At 35.7% G+C, this 11593-nt stretch overlaps 1 protein-coding gene across 1 annotated transcript in view; it reads left to right on the top strand.

Moving 5' to 3' along the window:
* Nucleotides 1-11593, top strand: part of LOC119413046 (aminopeptidase O (putative)) — a 96672-nt gene that overhangs the window by 18089 nt on the left and 66990 nt on the right. The window contains 2 exon segments of the mRNA XM_037680058.1: nt 8305-8518; nt 11202-11304. Coding sequence (XP_037535986.1) covers nt 8305-8518; nt 11202-11304 — 317 coding nt within the window.

Genomic DNA, 11593 nt, shown 5'->3' with positions numbered 1-11593 from the left:
ATATATTCTAAGGGGGCAACTCAAAATTTTGTGACATGGAATAAACCAGAGTTATTATTCTGGGCCAACAATTGGAAGTTGTGGAAACTTTGCTGTGGCTTCCTCAAGAAATATGAGCTCATCTGTCTACGTGGTGGTTCGGTAATTAAAATACACATCATATGTCAACTTGACTTAAAATATGACACACATCTCCAGTTCAATGTACACTAAAATCCAACAATTTGGGCACCAAAGCCAACATGTCTTTGCTGTGGCAGTACCTTATAATCAATTTAACTTGTTGACCTTTTGTGCAGTCATTATAAATATTAGTTGGTGATTAGTCTAGAAAAAAAGTGTAATTCATAAGGGGTATTGTGAAACTATAAGTTTGTCAGTCTTCTAGACATAAATAACATGATAAGGTACACAGGTTTTAGAAAGAAGTACTCATCACTAAAATCTGGCATAGGGTTCAAGCTCAGTGTCCGCAGCAAACATTTTTAGAGGCAAACTGTTTTTGACTAATTTGCACAGTTTGAACTTTTAAGAAACATAAAAATGAGTCAGTTTGCTCTCTATTTAACTCTTAGTTACTGACAATGTGATTTGTTCTTTTTAACCTGCATTAACAACAAATTTGATATACAACATAGTGAAACTTACTCAATTCCACAATAAATTTAAGAAATGGGGTTCATGAAAGAACCCCCAAAGAATACCGTACATCTGTTTTCTGATTTTTAATCACCTGTTTCCAAATATATTTTGACCTGAATATTATAATAATTTAGTATGACTATTTGTGCGGAATAAACAGAAGATATGTTTATAATTTATTGTTTGTTTATAATTTTGCCGTTATGGGGTCAAGGCACTGCGGCAGAGATCAGTATAAGAATAAGAATTAGAAACATAAGAAAGTTTGGTTAGGTTATGATTAAGGATATCTGGCCAAATTGGTCTGAACAGCTGGAGTGGGGTAGTCACTTCCAGGGCTCCCAATAACGATGGATGGATAACTTTTGTTAGTTTAGAGCACCCAGGATATTCAGGCTCAGTGCATCTAACTGTCTTGACTGCTCTCCGTTGCCTACAAGATGTTTTATAACTAATATATTCCCTGAAGTCTTTACCTGATTGATGAGTACATTGTTAGTTTTTCCAAAACAGACTCAAATCCAGAAGAGCAACTTATCAGAATGTGATAATTTATAGAAACTAGGTCTAAACAGGCAAAGTTTTAGTGAATATTTTCACATTCACCCAAAGAAAAATTAGATTAGCATTGTTTTTATTCAGACCCATTGAGTGTTGGTAGACCTATCTGGAATTTCTTTGTCAAATATTGTACACAATGTTTTTTTATTTTTATTTGGGTGTCAATACTTCAGTTTTTAAATAATTTATTTATTGGGTGTTTATATTTGTTATTATTATTTTTTTTAATAAAAAGTGATTAAAAAAAATCCCTCAGCTTTTAATATACTGTAACGTTGAAGGTCTGTTTAGAACACAAAGTTTTAAATGGGAATGGATGGTTAAAAAAAATCTACTTTTAAGTAGTCAAACTTATTCTGAAGGAGTGGGACTTTAGTTCTGTATGTCGAACCTGTTTGCAGCTTGTCTAATCGCACTCATCAGGCTTAATCTTCAATATATCTTTTATTTTGTTTTCATTTATTTTTGGTGATAGTGCTGGTGGTGGGGCTTCAGTGAGATGAATGCCCATTACGTGCTGCTTGTTGGGGATTTGACCAAATTACTGGTATAAACTTTTTTGTAGATCCCAGTGGCTTGAAACACAAAATGCTGCCTTCAGCTGTATTTTATTGTTCGTGTCTAACACGGTTGGTCTGTAAACTTTTCTACTGTTCTGTCAGTGTGGCCTAAAAGTGTTTGGCTTTTTCTGGATATGCAGTTATTTTACATTTGTTTCGCACTAGTTCAGCCAGTGAGTGGTAATCACACCTGGGAGATGACCGTGCACTTTGGAAGAAAACAAAAGTACTCGCATAGTTTGACCAAACAAAATATGTTCTCCCCTTTTTCCTTATACTGTTTTTTCTTCTTACTCTTTCTTTGTTTTTTTTTTCCAAATTAAAATCTTTATTTGAGCATCTTTTCACTTCAGTGTTATGTTAATTTTCAGTCACTCTATCTCATTTAACATCTCTTTTATTCTTACGCTGTGATTTACACTTGCAGTGTACACACTTTGCTCTCATCATCTTTTTCTTCATTCTTTTCTCACGGGGTTATTTTTATTGTTGTCCCAGCTATGGCCTGAGCTGGGTTGTGGATGTCAATTACAGGACTATGATAGGGCTCGTGCTGCATTATGCATGGAAGTGTCCCGCTGGGGGAAAAAGGGCCTACAGCCAGTAACGAAGGATTGAGGGATGAATAATGGATGGAGAAATGGAGGAGCAAAACACTATTGCAATCTGTTTCTCACTAAATTGAAGATTTGCCCTGGCTCACACCTCTGACGCTCAGGGCCAGGCTACACTTGGTGCCTCAGAGTCATGAAGTTGTAATGTTCGACAGCACAAGAGGCTTTTAATCAGTATTTCATTTTGTCTGTGAAAACCCAATGGAGTTCTGCCATCCAAGTGGTACCCCTTTGAAGGTCTTTATCTCTGAATTTATGTTCAACTAGTCACATTGTGATCAGATAAGTTTACCAGCATGAGAATTCATTGTTGTTTTTTGCTTCATAGCAAATGTGTAGAGTGGATTTAAGACAACAAAAGAAGGCAATCTACAGTAGATGAAATTTGCATAAGACGCAAATCAATGTTTCCCATCCAAACAAGAGTCAAGAAGGTGATATTTTATCCTTCAGAGGTAAATTAATGTGTTAGCCTTGATTACATCTTAATGGCAGTTTGTCCCCCCACTTGCAGTCAATTAAGATCACACAGGTTAGCAAATACAAGACTTAGCCAGAGGAAATATTCATTCAGGCATAGAATATTTCTAAACCTCAGGAAATCTTTATTAGGGGAAGAAGACAGCCCAAAATGACCTTCATTATTGTTGTTTATTAACATGCAACATATTACTTAATCTTTTGTTACAGTTTTTCATCCACTCATGCCATCTGGGCAAAATAAACAAGACAATTTATTGGAAGTTACTGAATGTGCATATAAATTTTGTCCTTTGATAAATCCTATAATTTCCCAATTTACTGTTGTCTGGATTTATAATGACAGTTACTGGGAAAACCGCGACATCTCAGTTTTTAAATGAAGGAAAATGTTGTTTTAGCTTCTATAGCCTCTTAAATTTTAAGAAGTTCTTGTCACAGTCAGCAGTTGAAAACTTCCCACCCAAAGAAAAAGATAAGGTTTTGTTCATAATAATATATACTTTGTGAGACAACATGTGAGTAGAGTATATTTATTAAAATGACAAATTTGTTCATCGTCTGAGATAAGCGATGCATTTACCTTAAAGATAAGATAAGAGCTTTATTGATCCCGCAGGAAATTGTTGTGCCAGGGTTTCATAACAAAGGAACATTTATTCAACCTTTATTTAAACAGGTTCGTCCCATTGAGCCACGAGGACTCATTTACAAGAGAGACCTGAAAACATGGAACATACACAAGGAATCACACAAGATTTAAAAATAATAGATATATAAGTAACGGCGATGTATAAAAATAACAATTAAGGTCTAAAACATGTCAGGTGCAGACAGAAACATTAAAGTGTTTATTGTAGTGCACAATTAATTTTATTGTCCTATGTGTAGAAAGAAGGAGGAGTTGAAAAGTTTGATAGCCACAGGGAGGAAGGACTTCCTGTGTTGTTCTGTGGAGCACCTCAGTGGTCTCAGTCTACGACTGAAGGTGCTGCGGTAAGAGTCCAGGGTGTCATGCAGGGGGAGTGACGTGTTGTTCAGGATCTGGAGCAGTTTCCTCAGCATCCTCTGCTCAGACACCTCTGTCAGAGACTGCAGGTCCACTCCCAGAACAGAGCCAGCTATCCTGATGATCTTATCGAGTCCGTTGGCATCAGCTTTCTTCACCCTGCTGCCCCAGCAGGTAAAATACAATATAGCAAGTATAAAATATAATCATAATTTTACAAGTCTCTCATTTGTACCATCCCAACAGAACAGAACCAAAAGATTTGAAGTGTCCCTTTAAGGCTTTATGATTGATGTAGCCATTTTAAATTGATACTGTCCAAATAAACATTTACAGTGTACAATTAGGCCAGTGTTGTCTTACAAATTAATAGGTGCCTTCTCATGTTAACCCCTCCTTATTCTTTAGATTAGTTATTTGGTTGTATAATGATGAACGATAAAAATGACTCCCAGTGACAGGGACTACACATGCATGGGTCTGTAAAGTCTTGTCATGCATGTACCCCTCACAGATCCCTGATGTCAGACTATGTCAGTCAGTGTATCAGTGAACGTGAAAGATGTTGTTGTTATTCATCACCACCATGGTGGGATGACACTATTTGTCACTGTAGTGATGGATTCCGTCTCCCTCAGAGGAGCATGTGCAAGCGCCGTCTCTGAAAAGCTGTCTTTGTGTTTCACGCTCACTACCTCACGCACACAGACATGCACAAACACAGTGCTGAAACTGACAACAAAGAAGGGCTTATTTAATTGTGGGGAAAGAAGATTAGGCTACAAAGAAACTTATAAGGCTAATGTTAGCATCTTCTGCTCCAGTAAGAGCCTTTGTTTGAATAATCAGGATAAAACATGGAATTAGATTTGAGAGCTGTCTCAGAAATAAAGCCCATAAGACCTCATTCTATGAGGATGACATGTTCCTAAATAACACAGTGCCATGACCTGCTTTTTATCTGATGTAACAATCCTTGGGGAAATAAAGAGTAGTGGTGTTCTTAAGATATCCGATTTTGTTTTCCCTAAAAATAAACCTAAGCTAACCTATGTCTACTCTTTGTTTTTCATGATAATCAACTTATCTTGTCACCATAATTAGGTTATGGTGAGTGAAAAATTAACTCCTCTGGTAATTTGAGATGCTAATCTTTTCATGATGACATCAAGTCACTTTATAGTCATTGTAATTAATCAATAGAAAGAATATGTGGGCTCATTTTAACTTGTGGGAATAAGCTGTAGATGCACAGCAAGTTAATTGTAGTCGTCTCAGGAATTTAAATTAATTTACATGACTTTTTAAAATGATTTTTCATAGCCTGCTAGTTTAAGACACTCACTATTTCTAAAGAGTTAAGTCTTTTATATAAAGAATAGACATCTTTAAAATATTTGTCACCAGATTAGGGTGGTAAGCCCCTAAAAGATTTTTTTTTCCATGGATCTTGTTTGCCATAAATTCTCCCTGAGATGTTGTATCAATAGGACTTTTAAGATCTAAAGGGTGTGAAAAGATCTCTAGACAGTCTGGTGTTTTATATGGATTAGGAGCAAAGAAGGCCATTCATTTGCACCTTTGTGACCCCTTTTCTCATTCTTTTTTGAATAATGGCTTCCCTCTCACACACAGGTGGCCCTAACCCCCTCAGGATACTCAGAACTTGTTAAAGAAAAGAGAAACAAGAAAACTCCAGGAAAGGTCTTTTGTCATGACCTTGACTTTGATGGGGGTTTGCGATTGGCCCTGCTCTTTCAACACCTTATAGCAAAAAACTGAGAGCACAAGCACAGTTTAAAACTGTAATGTTGTGTACTGTATGTTGAACCTACAAAATATTTAAAATGGCTATCCTCTTTTTATTATTGATTTAGGCCACAAGTTTGGGTATTCAGTCAGTCAATTTATAACCTTGGTTTAGATTGGAATGCATGATCAGCTATCGAGTCAGTCGCAATACTTTTCAAATGATGCAACCAGACTTTGGTGATTTCTACACGTTGTTTAGTAAACTCAGTGACATTTAGGTGAAAAATTTGAGCAAATTCATGGGTTGTCGTTAAATCAGTTCCAGACATTTGTGTTTTCCAAAGGCTGAACTGTATTCAGCTCTTAGATCCATTATTTTTTTTATTCAAGGTCAAAACTGGGTCAGAGTTTTACCTACAGTCACTAAACCGTCTCTAAACTTGTGACATTCACATCATCCTCAACCATGAGTTGTGTAGTTTCAGCTTGTTTATGCAAAGAACTGGAAAGTTGCAGTTTTCAGCATTAGTTTCATAACTTTATTTATAAGGAAAAACTTTAAAACGTCTTCAGTTAATCCAAAATGCAGCTGTCAGTCTTAACTGGAGTTAGTAGGAGAGATCATATCTCTCCAGTTTTAGCTTCTCTCCCCTGTCAAATTCAGAAGTGAATTCTACTTCTCTAACCTACAAAGCTCTCAACAACTTCTCTAACCTGAATTGATTGTTTGAATTGATTTTGTTTTAAACAAGGGGCAGATATGATAAGATTTTTTCTTCTTCTGCTACCTTTCATTTTATGACGTGTTTTTTTTTTTTCTCATTTGGTTTCTAAATTGTTTTTGTGTTTTAAATATGAAATGAATAAATGACAAACAAATAACAAACCTACAAAGCTCTCAACAACCTGGCTCCATCTTATATTTGTGATCTTATTGTTCCATATTTTCCTAATAGAGCACTTCACTCTCAGACTGCAGGCTTACTTGTGGTTCCTAGAGCTTCCAAAACAGAATGGGAGACAGAACTTTTGTTTATCATGCTCCTCTTTTGTGGAACCAACTTCCAGTTTCTGTCCGTGAGGCTGACACATTGTCCAGTTTTAAGACTGGGTTCAAGATTTTCCTTTTTGATAAATCCTATAGTTAGGGTTGGCTTATTATGCTGTCATAGGTTTAGACTACTGGAGGACAAATTGACCCAATTTCTTAAAATGAATTGTTACAATTGAATAGTTTTCATTTGATATTATTTCTATCTGAACATGTGATTCTCAACCTGCCATTGTGTATCCGTTCCTCCTTCCTGTCCTCTCAAACCCAGCTGGTTGAAGCAGATGGACGCTTGTCCTGAGCTGGTTCTGCTGGAGGTTTCTTCCTCATGAGGGAGTTTTTTTCTTTACACTGTCGCCTTCATGCTTGTTCAAGAGGAGAGTCTGTGATGAAGTTAAACTCAAAGCAGTCTGCTCCTCAGATAAATAATGTTATTAACTTACTTTTTATATATATGAATGTTTCTGTTCAGTGCCCTGAGATGACTTCTGTTGTGACTTGGTGCTATATAAATAAACTGAATTGAATTGAATTAATAAGTGACTCTGCATCTCAGCCAAATTACACAATATCTGTCGACACGCTTCATGAAGCATGACGAGGTGGAGCATGTGCTTTGGATGAACCCGTTAAATGTTAGGTTCAGATCTGGAACACCAAGAGTTGTCATTCAACCTTTCAGTGGTCACATCCTCTGTCATTTCAAAGCAGAAATCACTGCTTAATTTTACATGATTTTTTTTAAAAACCTTTATGTGCTCAACCATTTATCTAATCATTTGTGGTGGGATCTTTGTAGATGGTTCACTGCCAAAGTGTCAGTATAAATGTAATTAATTAGAGAAAATTTTACATCAGAATATCTAAATGCATTATTTCTTTATCTTGAGAAATGTTTTTTTAAGGTAAAAAATGTATGTAGTATTTTCCACCAAAGCTATTTTAATTATTCAATAAATGGGTAGAGTTGCTGTGCTTTACTCTGTTGTTTTTGCTGCAGGGAGGCATTTACCAGTGAAACTAGTTTTCCTGTCAAACCTAAAATGAACTTTCTTCAGAGAATAAAAAAAGTTTTTGAAAAAAAAAGTCCAATTGTAGATTTAATTTTTTTTTAAAATCACGAACGTAAAAGGAAAATTACTGTTGAGTTGTTTACTGAATCACATTTGCAAACTCGCATAGCCTCTTCAGTTTTAATTGACTGACTTTTGTTCAAAATCCTTTTATTCATTACAAGTGATAATTAGGTTGTTTAACATTTTGAAAAGTCGTTTTACACAACCGGAAATAAACACATTTAAGCACTTTATGGATCGTGATATCAGAATGTTTTAAATACTCCTTTTTTTGTTATAACACACAAATGGGTTTGTTTTACATGAAAAGCCTTAATTTTATCTTGTCTTGGTTAAAGAAATGACTTCAACAACTTCTTGAAAAAGCTTCTTTATGGACTCCTCTGTATTTTTCCATAACAAGTAATTTAGTTTGGCTCCTTTTGACTTATCTTTCTCTTACCCTTCCTTTGCCATTTCCTTCTTTTAGTTCCCAAATGTCTTATCACCAATGTGGAATAAATTTACTGGCTTTATTTCTTTAGTTTATCCTTTATGTTATGTCATTTACTCTCCATAGCCCCCATATAATCTTCCTGTCCCAGAGTGTTTTGTGCCCTGGAAATTCTGATTTTGGAGTGGGAAGCCTGTCTCTATGTGGGTCCAGGATTTGCCATGAGATTGCCCACTCCTGGTTTGGCCTTGTGATTGGAGCCAGAGACTGGACTGAGGAATGGATCAGCGAGGGCTTTGCAACCTGCCTGGAGGACATTATATGGGCTCAAGCACAACAAGTACATTTTCCTCACCCTCGTGGTGGTCTTCTTATTTATGTTTATCTAACTTTTTGGTATGTTTTTTTTATCCTGTCTTGCAAAAATACACACACATATATGTATATATACTGCTATATATTAACATATTTTACAGAAAATTCCATAAAATGTAAACTATCATTTTAGATAGGCCTTTTCATAAGAAACAACGCTGTAAACTTTGAAGAAAATATTTGTTCTTGTTGCATCTAAAAGTAGTTCTACATATTACTTAATCCAAACCCCATGACGAAAAATAGGATTTCTAAATGGCATAAAAAGCCTAAATTAGTCAGCTGTCATTTAATTTAGATCTTTATGTACCAGACATTTTAAAGCAGAAGATATTTGCTGAGTTTTTACTGTTCTACTACTTTATATTAGGAAATTTAATGAAGCGTGTTATTTAATGTCTAAAACATAAGTTAAATAAGTCTGAAAAATGTTAATAATTTTGGAAAACTACAGTCCACAGATTTATCGATGAGAAGTGAGGTCATCTTGATGGGACAGTAAAGAAGATCAATGACTTTTGGTGCAAGGATTAATGTGTCTCACCACTTGGTACCAAAAGCTATTAGAAGATCATTGATCAATTCAAAAAATACATTTATTGATGCTAAACTGCAAAATGGGTAGTTTATTTTTGTCACCTACAGTGCACAATAAGTTAAAGTAATCCAGAATTTTTGGAAAAAGTTATGCTAAAAAAGGTCTAAATTAGACAGCACTGTTTAGTGTTTGAGACCTTTAAGACGCAGTGCTGCTGGATAAAGAACCAGCCATTGCATACTTTGAGGTCCCATAGGTTTGGAAGAAGCTCACAAAACTTTTGTTAACCAATACAGCCCATCTTGTGTATTACACAAGCAGGACTCCATATATTATCTGTGTAGCCATGGTTTAGTTTTCCAAAAACCTTATTTCTCAAGGACAGCATGTGAGTGGGCTTGTCTTTTGTGGTCAGATGAGGCTAGGTTTCAGCTTTAGGGTGGACAGTTGGGTTCATGCATGCCAAAGAGAAGAAAGATTAGCTTGTCATTAGTGGAAAAGACAGGTCTGTGATGTTACAACAGTGCATCACTTCCAATAAATTGGGTGAGTGTTGCATGTACTGTTGCATAGGCGTGCACCGAAACTTTGAATACACATACACTTTAATCAAGTTTGTGTCTTTTCCGGGAAGGACCATAGTTGTTTCAGCTGGATAATGCCAGACTTCATTCTGCATGACTTAGAAAAACAAGAACTTGTTCTTCACTACTCTACCTGCTGGGAGTCTCAGACAACAATGATGACAGAAAGTTGAGCAGCTAAAATGTTGCGTTAGTAAAAAGAACAAATGTCCATTCAAAAAAATTACAATAAATAGTATTTGTAGCTTCTAAATAACAACAACAACAAAAAACGAAAAAATGTGAAGAATGGTGCAGCCCAGTGATAAACATGTTTCTCTTTCATTGCTTTTTTATTTTGAGCAAGTTACTGTATTTTTCGGATTATAAGGCACAATATCAATGAACAGGTCTGTTTTCATACATAAAGCGCACCGGATTATAAGGCGCATTAAGCGAAACAGAACAGTCAGCTAATTCAAACTTTATTCAGCTCATTCACAATAACCACATAAAATCAGTTCAAGGTCAGTAAGCACAACCAGAATTAATACATAAGGCTCACTGTTGATTTTTGTGAAAATTAAAGGATTTTAAGTGTGCCTTATAGTCCGAAAAATACAGTACCTGCACCACATGTAACATGAGTTTATATGTTCTTAATCTTTTAAAGTTGTTCTGCCAAAACACTAAAAATCTAATGTTGTGCTATATATAATTTAAGAAATTACAGATTTGGGTGCCTGTAGAATTTTCACAAACTTTCTGACATTTCTGGAAATGGGGATTGTTCTCCCTGCTTCTACAACTGCTCCTGGGTTTTCAAATTTTGGTTTGGAATGCATCTAGTTCATAGCTGCCAGCGACAATGCTGCAGTAAATCCACACGTCAAGTTCAGAGTGAGAGAGTTTATTTAAAAAATAAATAAATAAATAAATAAAAAGAATGGACAAGAACCAAAACTGTCTGAAAATTAGTAGAGCTGGCCGAGCAACATGAAAGGAATTTCCTCTATCAACCACAAATGGGGTTAATAGACCCCAAATAAATCTGCTAACATAAAATCTACACAGTTGTAAAAATTGTAAACGAGTAAAAGAGAAAGAGAAAAGCTTGACATACAATACTGATTGACATGTTTGTCTTCGTCTTGAGCTATGAGTATATATTAGACAGAATAAAAACACGATAAAGTGACAAAAGAAGAGGGTGTAGCGCAGGTATGTATGTGTGGTTGCGACACTGCTTTAATCCAAGAGTTGATGTGCATGTAAACCTAATCCTCCTAGTTGCGTTCCCACATCATCTAGAATTACGCAGGTATTTTTCTGTTGTTTTCTGCTTTTTAATCATTAAACCTTTGGGGCTTAAGCTTGGCCCCATCAGGAACTGATTCAGACACATATCTACAGTAGGACAGATTCAGTGGTATTTATTTGACAGATATTTACTGTATTTGCTGATGAAATTTATATCATTCATTTGCTTTTTGTTTGTTTGGCTTCTTTCCAGCATCTTATGCGTTATCTTTTTTGCTTCCCTGCAGCTGTCTTTACAGGAGAGAACAGAGCAATTTGACCTAAAGGCACTGCTGAGGTGGAGAAGACTTTCTGATGAGCTGCAGAACTCAAAGGAGGAACTTCAGATCCTCAGGTGAGTGTCTCAGTTTCATTTTGATACCTTCACTTTATCATACATTTTAACGAAACAGTAGATGAAAGCACATTCATTAAAAAAAAAATTAAAAAATCTATAGTTTGACTCCAAACACTCCTTTAAAGAATGGTTGTCATTTTTTTCTTGCAAACTTGAATGCAACAGTTTAACTAAAGTGTTTTTTTTGTGAATTTCAACACATTTATAATAAACCAAACAAACAAAAAAGTTTGTAGATGGAAACGGGGGGGGGGGGGGGGGGGCCCCAGGCTGCGGTAGAAA

This window comes from Nematolebias whitei, chromosome 8, assembly GCF_014905685.2.
Source record: "Nematolebias whitei isolate Nwh7 chromosome 8, NemWhi1, whole genome shotgun sequence".
NCBI classification, from domain to species: Eukaryota; Metazoa; Chordata; class Actinopteri; order Cyprinodontiformes; family Rivulidae; genus Nematolebias; species Nematolebias whitei.
The sequence above is the reverse complement of the archived record's forward strand: the minus strand, read 5'-3'. Positions and strand labels throughout refer to the sequence as shown.